General features: G+C 45.9%; 1 protein-coding gene across 1 annotated transcript in view; it reads right to left on the bottom strand.

Annotated features, from left to right (window-relative positions):
- LOC119140707 (potassium/sodium hyperpolarization-activated cyclic nucleotide-gated channel 1-like) overlaps positions 1-14,485 on the bottom strand; it is a 37,821-nt gene extending 23,336 nt beyond the window's left edge. The window contains exon 1 of the mRNA XM_037372242.1: positions 11,509-14,485. Coding sequence (XP_037228139.1) covers positions 11,509-11,894 — 386 coding nt within the window. The 5' untranslated portion in view covers positions 11,895-14,485. The remainder of the gene's footprint in view (positions 1-11,508) is intronic.
- Positions 14,486-15,621: the final 1,136 nt, after the last annotated feature.

The following is a 15,621-nucleotide window of genomic DNA, read 5'->3' as shown; positions in this document are numbered from 1 at the left end:
TGCTGGGTTTGATGTGCATTAGGTGCTCAGTTTACATAGCACCTTCCAAATTAGACATTAACCTCAGAAGACTGGGAAGAGACAACCAGGAACAAAATGGTCCCCTTGTGGAAAAATTATATACTTATTGAACTTAATTCTCCAAGGGTGTATCTGTCTGATGAAGAGCAAATTCTTCCCTGAAACACAAGCAGGAGGAAGAACCATAAAACTAGAGACCAAGCCCCACAAGGATGCGAGTAACTGATTCACAGAGCACTGAGTATATAGACACAGCTTCCACACTGTGTTAATACAAAAAAAGGGGGGTGGGAGGGTGCAGGGACACTGCCTGCCCCCCTCAAACACCACAGCAAAATATTGCTCAGTGTGTAAAGAAACATACTAAGTTTTATAAAAATCATGAGAATGATGTCAGTAAATGTAAGAAAGGCATCAAAGTATCCTAGCAAATGCATACAAGCATCCAGAACTAAAAAAAAAAAAAAAAAAGAGAGAGAGAGAGAGAATCTACAGGAACCTGTACCAGAATTTTTCCATGTATTACATGGTTCATCCAATATTCTCCTAAGTGTGCCTATATCTAAAATTTACTGTGATGTTCATTTTCATATGTGCTACAAACACCTTAATAATAGCTAAATTTACAAATTTATCCTAAATCTTCCCATTTGGATATCATAAAATATTCAGCTTTTTTACCTTATTCCCACATAGGAAGTTGAATAGAATATATAGTACAACTTCTTTATACATTTCTATAAACACTGCCACCCAACAAAAGTATTACCATTACACCAATTATTACAGGAGAAACAACACATCTCATATTTCTCACTGAAACAGTCCTACTGGCTAAAATACTGGGTCTAGATCAGGCCACATCATCCCAAGACTAATGAAAGACTATGAACTTTATTCAAAAAACAAACACCTCCATTCTAATAAAATAAAAACATAATAAACCCCCCAGAACATACAGTCAATTTAAGAATATACAGATGACCATCCCGAAAAGGATGCAGTGTTGTTTACTCCTACTAAAAAAAATAAAGCATATGCTATGATCTCTAAACCTTCCTACAGGAAAAATTAGGACAGAATTATAAGAAAAGATGGGGATGGACTTTTTAGTAGGGCCTGTAGCGATAGGACAGGGGGTAATGGTTTTAAATTGAAAGAGGGTAGATTAGATACAAGGAAGAAATTCTTTACTATGAGGGTGGTGAGACACTGGAACAGGTTGCCCAGAGTTGTGGATGCCCCACCCCTGGAAGTGTTCAAGGTCAGGCTGGATGGGGCTTTGAGCAACCTGGTCTAGTGGAAGGTGTCCCTGCCCATGGCAGAGGGCTGGAACTAAACGATCTTCAAAGTCCCCTTTGTGGGAGACCCTATTGTGAACTGATTGTCTCAAAGATTGTTCACATTACTGGCAAGCTTGGTGTGTGGCGACCTGGCGGTTTAACCGAACTCAGCAGTTGTGAACAGACAAGGAGCAAACAGCCACCTGAAACCAGACATCAGTCAGGGTCAAGGAACAGCCACATTGTTTTGGAGGACATGTCCAGACACAACCAACCACCTCAAACTGCCGAGGCATGTGCAGTCCGTGGCAAAGGACCACATGGCCGTCATGTGTGCCCCTCGGAACCAGCGTACCGAGATGGGGAGCATGCACAGACGTGCAGTACGTGCCATTGTCAGGGAAACGGACTCCCCGAATACCCTATAAAAGACTGCACAACTGAAAAGCAGGGGCACAATCCGGAGACCCCTACCACTGACAGACAAGGAAGCTACAGACCAACGGGACACTGCTCAATCCACGGTGGTGACTATCTCTTGCAACTCTGTCCTGACTGCTTGCTAAGTTTCCTTCTTTTCTATCCTTCCTTCCCTTTCCTATTGCTATTTTCTTATGAACACTTTCTTCCAATAAGCTTCCTTGATTGGGGGCATTTGACCTTGTTTGTGTCTTCATCTCACTCTGGATATAACAACGAATCTCCCTGGCTCAGGCTTTCCCGGACCAGAACATTTAAATCTGCATCGCGGACAGGATACCTGGAAGTGAGAGTGTCATGTTTCACCCGTTTTGAATTATGTGTTCACCTCTCAGGGGCATAAGGGGTGAAGTTTGTAGAAACTAACAAGTTGCCTCCCTGAGACAACCACTCTGCCTTTTAGATATGAGTGACAAAAAGACTGCCCCTGAAGGCAAAGATGTGTTGTACAACTTCTTGAGGAAACATAAGGCTCACCCCCTGTGCCAGGCACAGACTGGGCACAGAATAATTGGTATAATTTGCAAAGTGTGACCGACTGAATCAGTGCTTTCCAAAAGGATGCAAGGCTTCGGTATGGAAAAGGAAAAACAATTATTCGTGCTGTATTGGGTGCTAGCCTAGTCACTGCTGTGTAGGCCAGAGAACAACAACGCATAGTAGAATCCCAAATCATCCAGTCTTTACAAGACCTGGTCCAGTCCTTGCAAGGGCAAGTAGAGAACTTAAAGGGACAACTGAAAGAGGAAAGAACCCAGCAAATTATTTACAATCTGCTTTGAAAGAGCAATTCCTCACAGGTGAGGGCAGTTCTTCGCTCCCTGAAAAAAATATTGAATATCCCAGTAATAAATTAGAGGAAGCAAAATCAAAGTTGGACAAACTGGATGTCCCCACCTGTTCTCTGCAGCCCTTGGTCAAGACTGAATTTAAATATGAGGATGATGCCCATGAATTTCCTCGAACTACTACTAAAGAAGTTCCATATTCTGCTACTGAATTGGCTAAATTGAAAAAAGAGTTCAGCTGGACTCCTAAGGAGTCAGAGATGGAATATGTTTGGAGAGTGTCGTTGTCTGGGGGGGATCAGATATTGTTGAGCAAAAAGGAAGCCAAGGGCTATTGGGGGCCAGGAGTGTTCCTAACCACTGGCAACTACTGTGCACCCTGGTCCCTGACCCAAAGATCAGCCTGTTGGGCTGGGGGTCATAACCCTTTGGAAAGGGGGGATGCCCTTGCTATTATGGGGACAGTTGACCAACTAGTAGAAAACGTACAGAAGGCAGCATGTCTGCAAATGATGTATGACCAGGAGCTTAGACCTAAGCAGGAATCCCCAATGATACAGGTCGACCCAGAATGAATGACTTTTCGCATAAGGGGCTTCCCTGACTCCTTAAAAGCAATTGGTATTGAATTACAGGGGAAAATAGAGGTGATGTCCCAGGGTAAAAGGACTATCACTGCATTAGAAGGGATAGTGACCCCTAATCACAAACCCCAGGAAAAGAAAATGTGGACTTGGGGAGAAGTTGCTCAAGAATTAATAAATTATGAATGTAAATACGGCTGTCACCACTCCATCCACCAAAATGGACCCAAAAGGGTTAAGGCGCACAGAATTGAAACTTTCCCCACAAACAGCTAACAATAAAAGGATGTCTCCTGTAGCATCACCAAGTGGGAGAGAGAAAGGACACAGACAAAAGGGTCTGTGGACCATGGGGTGGTGGAAAGGTATTCCCCAAGATCTTATGAATGGGTTGCTGACTGACAAATTGGAGAAGCTGGTGTTAGGATGGCCTGAAAGTCCACTGGTTAAGAATGAGAATCCTGTTCCTAGTGCCCCCTTACTGAAGCCAACCACATCCCCTAGGCCAATGGGAAACTAATGCCTTCGCCCCCTTGTAGTGAGCAGGGCAGTGAAGGGTGGCTTCACATTAGGCAGCTCACTGAAAATCACTGAGGTGATTTATTAATTACTTGTTTTGTGGAACCTAAGTTGGTACCAATAACATTCCTGGTAGATATTGGAGCCCAAATTTCGGCTATTAAAACTGAAGATGCAGCACAAAGCAGCATAACTTTGTCTAAGCGGCATATGTTTGTTGCAGATGCTTTTGGTAATATTCAAGTGCAAACATTGGCTGCTGTTGTTTTGCAATTACCCGGGGAGGATACAGCCACTTCAGTAACGATGATTGTGGGACCATTTTCACTTAATCTTTTAAGACTTGATGTTCTGAAAGGTAAGGTGTAGGTTGATGATAAGGGGAGGAATTGGACATTTGGCACCCCATCTATACATATAAGGCTGTTACACGCTGCACCATTGCTCCCTCCCTCACGACTGATGAATGTCAAACCATATCTGTTACCCTTAGAGGCATGGGAAGGGATAATCCTAGTATTGGAGGAGTTAAAGGAATTAGGAATGATAGTGCCAGCTATCCTTTTAACTCCCCAGTATGGCTTGTTCATAAACCAAATGGGAAATGGAGACTAACTGTAGACTATCAAAGGCTTAATGTTAACTCAGGCCTATTAACAGCTACTGTGCCAAACATTGCCGAGCTTACAGCATCTATCCAGCTGTTAGTGTTTAAGGCTGCTAACCATCAGGCTCTTGGCCCAGTCCATCCTTCTGACCCAGTCCAAATTGAATGGGGATTTTCCAAGTCAGGCTTATTGATACAATTTTGGCAAAAGGGCCCTGAAGGACCCACTTGACCTATTGGGTTCTACTCTCCCAGCTTTAAGGATGCCATGAAACAATACTCCATCTGGGAAAAAGATTTGTTTATGGTCAGCTTAGCCCTGAAAGAGGCCAAATACACCATACATAAACAACCAATAGCGCTCAGAGGTCCTTTTAAGGTGATAAAACCTGTATTGACTGGGACACCACCCCCTGACAGGGTGGCACAATGAGCCTTGGTGAGGAAATGGTATGCTCAGATAGAACATTACTGCAATGTTTTTGAGGTTTCAGAGGGTGCTGCCAAGACCTTGGCTATTCAGGAAGAAGCTGCCTTGAAAACTGAAAACAGTACAATTTCCCCTGTGGTGCAAGTTGCCCCCCTGTTTTCAGAATATTTGGTTTACAGATGCCACTGCTAAATGAGAGGGTAATATATGGAAATATTGAGCTGCTGCCTTGCAAATAAAAACCAAATAAAAAATAATCACTGAAGGGGGAAGGTAACACTCAAGTGGGAGAATTGGTAGTGGTATGGTTGGGACAAAGCACCTGTGAATGGATGTTATCACCCGGTTACAATTGTATAGCCAGAGTGTAAACCTCATAATTGTTCAAGGTATAAGGGCAAGTGGAATCAGACCCATGTTCAGTTATCCACTGGCAGTTGGATACGATGTTCATATAATAATCACAAATGTATCAGTATTATGGCAAAGGATAAAGGGTTTAACTTGTCAGCTGGTTTTACTTGTCAGCGAGGTATTACTACTGCAGAGATGTATGTAACACAAGAGTTTCATTGGGCTTGGCGATACCCAAATGGAAACAGAGTCTCTTTCAAAGAATTCTGGTCCAGTACCAACCAAACAGGAAGTCCCTTAGTATCTAATTATTCCTGAAATCTAAATGCAGGGGCATGAAGATGCAGTTATAACTCCACCAGAGGTGTTACAGGTGGACCACTGGGAAACAAGGACACTTTATATTACGATGCCTCAAGTAAGGACAAAAAATGGATTGGTCCTTTCCCTAATGGAACCTGGGCCTTACAAGGCCGCTATTGGGTTTGTGGACAGTATGCCTACAACAAATTACCCCTAATTGGTCAGGAATATGTTATATAGGGTATATTTGGCCCTTATTTTTTCTCTTACCCCAAATTCAAGGAAATGCATTAGGAATCAGAGTATATGATGACCTAATAAGAGAAAAACCATCGATTGATACCTCCCTCACTGGTGGGAGAACTCAGAATTGGGGAAAGGATGAGTGGCCACCAGAATGAATTATACAGCATTATAGGCCAGCCACTTGGAACCCTAACAAAATGGCTAGTGGTGCTCGAGAACCTATCTATGATTTAAATCGCATCATCCGATTACAAGCCATCCTAGAAATTATCACCAGTGAGACTGCCCGTGCCCTTGATCTGTTGGCAGATCAGGCCACACAAATGTGAACAGGGATATTCCAACACCAAATGGTTCTTGATTACCTGCTAGCTGAAGAAGGGGGTGTCTGTGGTAAGCTAAATGATTCTAAATGTTCTTTAAAAATTGATACTAATGGTCAAGTTGTTAAACATATCACCTCAGGAATATGAAAACTGGCCCTTGTCCCTGTCCAGACCTGGGAGAGTTGGGATCTTGATCCATTCTCATGGCTTCCAGGTACCCCATGGGTCAAACACATCCTTTTCTATATGTTATGTGGTGTTGCATTGTTATTTTTCCTCCCATGTTTAATTCCATGTTTTGTACAGTTGATCCAACGCACTGTCTCAAGTATGCAATTCATAGCCACCATATCTTATGAAGATGTCAAACAGATCGGTGTGGTATTCTGGTATAAGCCTGAAACCCCGATTGTAAACATTGTATAAACTATGCTCTTTTCCACACTTTACTATTTTCTCTACCTTTCCACCACCATGGATGAAGAAGTGACAATCTTTGAGCCATGGGGTGGTGTAGAAGAAGGTGTAGAACCTGAACCTTCCTGAACCCCCTTGGCCCTTCAGGACTGGATCCCCAGGTTGTCCTGCACGTGCCACGTGATGGTGCTCAGGATGATCTGCTCCATAACCTTCCCCAGCACCAAGGTCAGGTTTACAGGCCTGTAGTTCCCCGGATCCTCCTTTCTGCCCTTGTTGTAGATGGGTGTCACATTGGCTATCCTTCAGTCTTATGGGACGGCTCCACTTTGCTAAGACCGTTGATAAATGATGGAGAGTGGCTTGGAGAGCTCCTCTGCCAGCTCCCTCAGTACCCTGGGTGGATCCCATCCAGCCCCATAGACTTGTGCACATCTAAATGGAACAGCAGGTCACTAACCATTTCCTCCTGGACTGTAGGGACTTCATTCTGCTCCTCCTTATCCCTGTCTTCCAGATCAGGGGGATGAGTACCCTGAGGGTAACTGGTCTTACTGTTAAAGACTGAGGAAAGAAAGCATTAAGTACCTCAGCCTTTTCCTCTCTATAACTCGAAAGTTATAAAGTAGGTATGTTTATTGCGCTCAGATGCACAGGGGATCGCTCCTCCACAAGCGTGCATGCCCGAAATGAGGAACCATCTCACATTTATACAATAAAACAAATGAATATTCAATTAACGCCTATACATATTCGTTACCTAAACCCAACTTACTCTCGCTTCGTATGTTAATTAGCTTATCAGTCCTTTGCCAGGAATGTGGTGGTCTTGCAGGTTTGTAGGTGATTCATGTCCTTGTGACCATCTGATCTTCTCCAGCAAGGAGACTTAGCACTCCCTCTAGATAACATTGGAATGTCTCTCATCCTTTTCTCATCCTTTTTATAAATAGCCCCTTTGTTAGAGGAAGAAGGGTAGGCCTAGTCTCCTCAAAGCTGTGTGGCTATGTGGCCAGACACCACACCCATGACCAGTCACCATACCCACATTCCTTGAGCAGACATATACAATCACAGTCGATGTCCATTGTCCCTATTTCACACTATTTCTCCATATCACCTCATCCTTTGTGGCAATGTTCCCCACCTCATCCAGTAAAGGATGGAGATTATCCTTGGCACGCCTTTTTTTTCTAATGTATTTGTAAAAACATTTTTTGTTATCTTTTATGGCAGTGGCCAGCCTGAGTTCTAGATGGGCTTCCATCTCTCTGATCTTTGCCCTGCATAATCTCGTGACATCCTCATAGTCCTCCAGAGCTGCCTGCCCCTTCTTCCAAAAGTGATAAACTCTCCTTTTTACCCTGAATTCCATCCAAAGCTCTCTGTTCAGCCAGGCTGGTCTTCTCCCCCACGGGCTTGTCTTTTGACACATGGGGAAAGCCTGCTCCTGCACCTTTAAGACTACCTTCTTGAAGAATGTCAAGCCTTCCTGAACCCCCTTGGCCCTTCAGGACTGTCACCCAAGGGACTCTGTCAACCAGGCTCTTAAACAGTGTGGGAAAATCACTTGGGGGGAGAGGGGCGTAACTACAGAAAACTGGGGTCTAACAGAAGTTGTAGTGTTGTAGGCACCTTTTTAGGGTAAAACACAGTTGCCACTTTCAGGACGGTTGGCATGCATGGAATCTACTCCACCATAGTTCCCTAGGCAGCACAACCTGCTATCCTAGAGGAACAATGAAGGGTGGAGCGAAGTGGAGACACTGTGGCCAGGCTCTGCTGTACTCCCTTGCAGGACTGGGAAGTTGATGGTACCATACAGCTGATAAGCCACATAGCGGCAGTCAAATGGGAGATATAAGAGAAGATGTCTGTTGCTGAGCCAACAACTGTGGCAAAATCACTTTCCTTAGATGATCCTTGCCCATTATAATCTTGTTATAATACTAACGCACACCTCCATCCAAAGTTACCCACCTCCAAGGTACGACCACCCCTCATCGAGCATGCACTTTATATTTTTTATCGGCTATATATTTAAATGAGAAGCGAGATAATTTTACACCAATCAATAATAAAAGAATGTATGACTAGACTCACTCAAGCTCCACCTGAGAGTAAAGAAAAGCATAAAAGTGAATGGGGGAGTGTAAGAGTCGGTCTAAAGAGAACAATATTGTCTCAACATTGCCAACGGAGACCTGGAGATGGAATGTGGTCCTCATGGACACCAAGACACAAAGGCCCTGGGAAAGAGAACTGCACGGTACGAGGAGTACTATGCCGTTCCCTGCCACCTGGGATTGAATAAGGCCGCATAACAGCTGTCCAGAAGATGGATCACAACCGTGGTCATAACAACGAACCAGAAAACAATACAAGAACACGCCTCCTGGTCTGAAGCTACCCGCCTCTGGGGCAAGATAACCTGGCTCAAGAGGGCAGAGACTGGCAGAAGTCCATGGACCAGAGGAGGAGCAAGGTGTGTTGCTTGGCATAAAAAAATGCCTTCTTAGCAACTGAACTTTGGAGATCTTCCCCACCAAGGATCACAATGATCGGAAGGACCGGCGGGACGCTGCCTGGACCTGGGACCATAGGGACGCCTTGGACCCGTGTGGTAGCTATAATCCTCTTTTCTTTTTACTTTACCTTTTATTCACTCTCTGTCTTTCTACCTATCGCATGCCGCTTTACGGGCAAACAATAAAATTGTGCTGTTTGATTGAAGCATAACCCCTTGGCATGGTCGCCTTGATTTTTGCACTTCGAGATCATAGTTAACGAACCATCACGAGTCCACTGAGTGGACCGTGACAGGGAGGGGGAGAGTGGGAAGACTCCATCGTAACGTCTGGGATCAGTCGACGGGCTGAACCTGTCTTCTCCCCCATAGGGACGCCTACTGGGTAATACTTTGTCTTATGTGCACTACATAACTAACTCACGCTAGCTGTTATTAGTGATTATAGTTTGGTTGTATATCATCTCAAGCTTGTTTCTGCAGACAGTCCCTATCACTGACAATCATGAACCTTAATTTGTCATGATTTCATATTAATAAAGAGTGTTATTCTGTAAACTGTTAGCTAGTCCTTCGTGGGCACTAGCAGTCACTGGCAGTGGGTAATGTATTCAAATAAAGTGGGAAGACCCACTAAGAGGTCCCCCTGATGCTGTTGGCATGTTTCCCTGAACAAGTCAGTGTCAAATTACCCTCCAATCCAGCAGGACTGTTCAGTGAAGTGTCCCTATAACAGGATGCTGACAGACTGATCGAGCACAAGGGTCTCGGCTTTCCTGGGACAGTGATAGACAGATCAAACACTAGAGGTCAGGAAAATCTCCCCCCCCCCTTTTACATGACAATGATGCATAACCTCCTATTGCCCAAAACATAGTTTGGTTGTGTACCTCACTCAGAATCCAAGCTTACAACAAAACAAGGTAATGTACTCACAAGAATAATCTCATTCATTTTAAGGGAATTCTCATGTGAATAAAGTTACTCATGCACACACACGGGTAAGTAAAAGGCTATCAGAACCCACCTAATCCCCTATGCATGCTACCGCAGCACTGGATGTGACCTGCTATGTCCCTCTCTGGCTAGCAGAAAGGGAGTGGGTGGACTCTTGGCTCTCTCTTCCCCTTAATGCACATGCTCGTGCAGCTGAGCTGGCATGCAAGAAGGAAAAGTTATTCTAGGAAAAAGATTAGTGCAGCTTATTGCCTCCAGGGACCCAGGAAAAAGCAGGGATTTGAAGCATGATTTTGAGTCATAACTGTGTGCTGCCCTGCCCCTCTGCTCTTGTAGTTGTACTGCTCTCAGGCTCAGCTGAAAGGTGCTAGCACAGCTCACTGTGCAACATCCCATTCTGAATAGCCCCACAGAAACTCGGACATTGCAAGCATTTCCTCTCGTTCCCTCTTGAATCATGTTCTATTTAAGCTACTTTTTCTTAGAAGATCCATGTAACTATTGAACATTCTGGATTTTCCTTTTTTTTAAAATGGTTTCTGATGTATTCACTTATTGTATACATGCAGGCTGTTCAATTCAAGACATTGATCAAATATGCTTAACACCACCAACAGTTCTTCAGCAGATATCTTAGAATGTAAAAATTACAAAAGCATATAGCCAGCTGGCATATATAGCAAAATTAAATAACTGTTCATTTAAAATATAATTTTAAAGGGAAATATATCTCCCCCAGAATTTATTTGCACCGCTTTTCATGTGAATATTCCAATTTTGCATGCCTTCAGCATATTGTGACAGCAAAGTTCTAGTTTAGCATCACATTTACCGCTCACTCTCTGAACCTAGTTTCCCATATAGCATTAGCTTGGATAAAGTTATTTTACTGCAACTCTGACAAAAAAGTGCTTCCTTCACACGACACCATGAACAAGTGTTTACACCAGGCACTCAGGAAGGAGCCGGCATTTGCCCAACGCGGCCCCAAGGATTTTAAATAAATTATTAAGTTAGTGTTGCTGCGTGCACCCCATCAAGTTCTCCCACCCTTATGCAGGGCCGTCCTCCGCTCCAGTGGCGCCCCCGCCCACTCCCCGCCCGACAGACGCAGCGAATGCGGCGGGCCCCGCAACGCGACCAACCCGGGACAGCACCGCTGCCCGCGCGTCCTCCCCGCCGCGCCGCGCCGCCCGGGCGGTGCCCGCAGCCCCACGGAGGCGGCCGGCGCGGATCGGGTGCAGCACGCCGGAGAGCGCCGCTCCGGGCCAAGCCCCGCAGCCGGCCCACCAGCGATGCATGGACCGCGGAAGGCAGGGCAACCGCCTCGCACCGGCTTCCAACCCCTTCCCCGCCGCACGAGCCGGGGACGGGGGAGGCAATGTTTCAGTCGCCAAGCGGAGCAACGAGGCGCCGCGGGGAGTGAGGGAAGGAAAGGGCAAGGCAGAGCCCGCCCGCGGGGGTGGCGACGGAGGGGAAGCCCCTCACCTCCGCGGGGCGCGCGGCCGGCCGCCGAGCGAGCGCCGGTTCTCGCCCCACCCCACCCCCCAGGCCAGAGGCTGCCGAAGTTTCTGCTGGGCGAGGTGCGAGGCGGAGGGACTGCCACCCTGCCTCCCGCGGCGGGGCCACCCCCCGCCCCGTGCGGCAGTAGGAGCCCCGCTCTCACCTGAAGTCGCTGTAGGGGTGGATGATCCAAAACCCCGCAGTTTTAACCCTTTCCTGCTCCTTCTCCACTGCCTTCTGGCTGCCGAACATGCGAAGGGAGAATTTGTTGACTCCCGGCTGCAACATGGAGGTGAACTGCCGCTGCATGAAGCCATACTGCCTCCGGGGACCCTCGGCATCCTCGAAGCCCACCACGGGCTCCTCTCCCCCGCCACCGTCCACTATGAAGCACACCGAATTGTCATGCTCCTTCACGACGACGACGCTGCCTCTGCCGCCAGGGCTGCTCTGCGCTTTCGCCGCCGGGGTCGCTGGCTTGGCTGGGAAGGAGTTAGCGCTGCCATCGTCCCGGCTGCCGGAAGAGGAGCTGCGCTTCCCAGCCTCCATGCTGCGGGGCGGGCGCGCCCCAGCCGCTGGAGAGCGCGGGGAAACCTCGCCGCCGCCGGTGCCCTTCAGCGACGCGGCTGGGCTGGGCTCAGCTCTGCGCCACCGCGCCGCCCGGCATGGCCAGCGCCACTGACTCTGAACCGCGCTCTCGCGCAGGGCTGGCACCGCTTCCCCTCGTCCGCCCCCTGCCAGCGGCCGCGCCACAACGCCCGCCTGACATTGAGCGAGCGCCCCGGAGTCCTTGAGGGGCTGAAGCACCCGGGCCGAGGGGAGGGGAAGGAGCCGGCGGGGAGGGGCGGGATCTGTCCTCGTGGCCGCGGCGCGCGTGGGCCTGGTGGCAACTCGACACGTGAGCGCAAGTGCGGAGGCCCGCGGGGCGGGGCCGGCCTCCCTCCTTCCATATGGCGGTGGCAGGCGGTGACACCTGAGGTCACGGTTGTCGGGTGGAGAGAGACGGGGAGGAGAGGGGCTTTTCGGCAGAACGTGGGGCTGCCCCAAGGTTCCCCGTCGGCAGCCCTGCCTGTTCTTCCAACAGAAATAGAACAAAATGGGTGGGTTTGTATTTCACCTTGGGTGAACTGAGCAGTGAGGTTCTGGGTGGTAGTGTGCCTCCACACTGAGAGCGGGAAATAGTGGCTGGAAATGAAACTGTGGAGAGATCTCACAGGTTTGCGCTTTGCATGCAGCCTGTCTCTTGTGAAGCCTGTCTCATGCTTCTCATGGAGCAGATTGACTGGAAGAGAGCAAGAGGAATGTGTCTGCCTGGTAATGGAGCCGAGTGATGGCACCGGAGGTAGCACAGGCATTTTGGATTCATACTGCTGCAAATTAAATCAGAACCTATCCTTTTCTGATGCAGTGTGTGTGCAATAGCAAGAGAGATGGAGGGGGTGTAAGGAGGGAAGGCTAGGTTTTGAGTGACATTTGTTTTCACACACACAACAGTTTGCTCCAGTTAGACAACATTTCACTACCTCTGAGTGGCTGTTTCTGTGTTCCTGAACGTTACACAGACTGAAAACAGGTGGCTGAGCATGCGAGAATACGGGTGCGTGATGCATGGGCTGCTGCACATGCAGCTGGAGCACGCAGCGGTGCAATTCCTGCTGTGAAGGCATGACAGCATGCAGGAGGACTATGCCACCACGGATGCCTGCCTGTCTTACTGTAAAAGCATAAAATGGCAGGTGTACCCAAGTGCAGATACAAGTTTTTCACATATGCCAAGCGGTGATTTTGGTTTTGTTTGTTTGTAAACAGGGATATGGAGTCCATGCTCAGCTCACTCAACCTCATATTGAAGTGCATCAGTTATAATTAAGAAGCCTCCAGGAGACAGAGAAAAAGCTGTTGGACTAGAAAGAAGCAGAAGGTATTTCAAGCTTCCAGATAAAGCAAGTAAACTCAAAGGAAATGGGATATGTATTGCCTTGGGTATCTCTACACACATTATCTTGGGGACATTTGGAAGAGGGGTGGAAAGACACCCAAAATCTCAGGGGCACATTAACAATAAAGTATAGTATTTGGGGAGCTGTGGAGTGAGGTAGGATCTGAGAGAGCATCAAGTACTTCCAGTTCTGCCAATGGTAAGCAGCTGTTTACAAGCCATGAGCAAGGAGGGCCTTAGTCTCTCCTGAAAACTGAAATGTGTTGATATTTACCCCTAAAAGGTGTGAGTTTGGATTACAGAATGATGGGGAATCAATATCTTCAGATGATATCACAGGAGCTATAACATTATGCGTACCTGCAAAAGCATAAAGGCATGTTTTACAGCACATATGCATAGGTCCTGGGGCTCCACTGGGTTTGACATAGGTTTGCTTTTCACAAATTCTCAACACACTTCTAATTTTGCACATTAAAAAAATGTTAAGAATGAATTAGTAAAGTCTCCCAAGCTTGGCTCTGATATTTTCAATGGTATTTGTCACTTCGTTGTTACCCAGTTCCTCCTTTACAAAACAGATGTTTAAAACAAACTTGATAAATAGGTGTGCAAATCTGCACACCACAATTTGCACAGTGCAAATCAGGTGTGCTGGGGAGTTGTGTTTCAGAACTGGATCTGAAGGCTTTTCTCAGCAATTCCAACTCTAACAGAATGTTTATGCTTAGTGCACTCAAACACTCAAGGTTTGGATGATGTTAATGTGTTGTTAAGTGTGGAAGATGTTAATATTGACATGATGTTAATGTGGAAGAGGATGGCAAGTGTAGATGCACCAGGATGGATTGCTGGAGGCTGGGCAGTGACCAGCATAGGAAGGAATATGCTTGCAGTGTGATTGGTTAGAGCTGACATACATAAACCTTCCCCATCTGGAGTGATACTTTTCTGTATGATTTTTTCCTAAAATAGTGAAGACTCTGTGTACATCTGTTGATGGGTATTGCACAGCTGCTGATAGACAAAACCCTCTTACACCTCAGATGATGTCCTCCTCCTTCCCTCATCCAATGTCTGTCACCAAATTATAAAGTAAGAAATTATTATTGAAATAATATAATATTATTATATATTATTATATTATTGAAAGATGATGATTGCTAAGTGTTTACAAAGAGGAAGGCCTGCTCCAGGTGTTTCTAAGTTGTAGGAAGATCACCTTAAAAGCAAAATCTTCAAATTATTGAAAATCAAGAAGTTTCAGCTATTAAGCCAATGGGGGTGGGGGGGTAGGTGGGGGGTGGGGGGATGAACCCGAAGACTTTCAAAACAATGATTTAAATTTACACTACTTTTTAAAAATGTTTCAGAATATTTTTTAAAATTCAGAATGTTGAAAAGTGTTTTTATTTTTAATGAGTACTTTGGGGAAAACAATATGAATGTATAAATCTTTTCAATGTTGATTTAAATCTTCAGTTTTACCAGCAACTAAAAAGGAATCCAAAGGAGTCCAGAGATGATCTCAGCACTAATCTAGAGCTATATGTCACTTGCTATCTTTGAGATACCCATTTATGTAATTATTTTTCAAAGGTACTTTTTATTACTCATAGCTAGCTGTGCTGGTGGTAGGCACATTTCAATTACTAGCATGTGTAATTAGAAGAACACAAAGCACTATTCCCTATTGATTGCACTGCCTCAGAGATGCAGGCTAAATGGTGACATCAAACACACAACTGTGGATGGATTGTCCCAGTTATTCCTGTCAGACTTTCTGTTTCCCAGTTCACACCAGCAACTTTCTTGCAGCCAAACGCATCTCTACCGCACAGGAGGGGAATAAACTATCCCAACAGGCAGAAGCAAACATTACAATGTGCAGTTGAACAAATGTAATGTCCTGAATTACCACAAGTACTTGGGTGGAAGTACTGCTACTGCAGACACTGTCTGTTTAAGTTTGAAAGCAGATTCCCATAGTCTTTGACTTCTCCTATTTGGAAAGTAGATGAATTAGTGATTATAAATAAATTCCAACTCTAAGATGATTTTTCCCCTTTCCAGTGGTGATACCAAAATATGAGGTAGTGGAAATTGCCATAATGAAATCATACATGTTATAGAGTAAGTAGTGTCCTTTTATTAAAGAGAAATATGAATAAAATAACAAACAATTAGCAGCAAGAATGGAAAAAAAAATGGTTGTTCTTTTCTTACTCTAGGCCACTACTGGGATAAAAGACATATGACCTTAGATATACACACTAAAATTAGATGGTTGGATAACTGATGTTGTTTTTTAACAATAGTGGGACTATGGCAGTGACA

The sequence above is a fragment of the Falco rusticolus genome, chromosome W (genome assembly GCF_015220075.1).
Source record: "Falco rusticolus isolate bFalRus1 chromosome W, bFalRus1.pri, whole genome shotgun sequence".
Classification (NCBI taxonomy): Eukaryota; Metazoa; Chordata; class Aves; order Falconiformes; family Falconidae; genus Falco; species Falco rusticolus.
The sequence above is the reverse complement of the archived record's forward strand: the minus strand, read 5'-3'. Positions and strand labels throughout refer to the sequence as shown.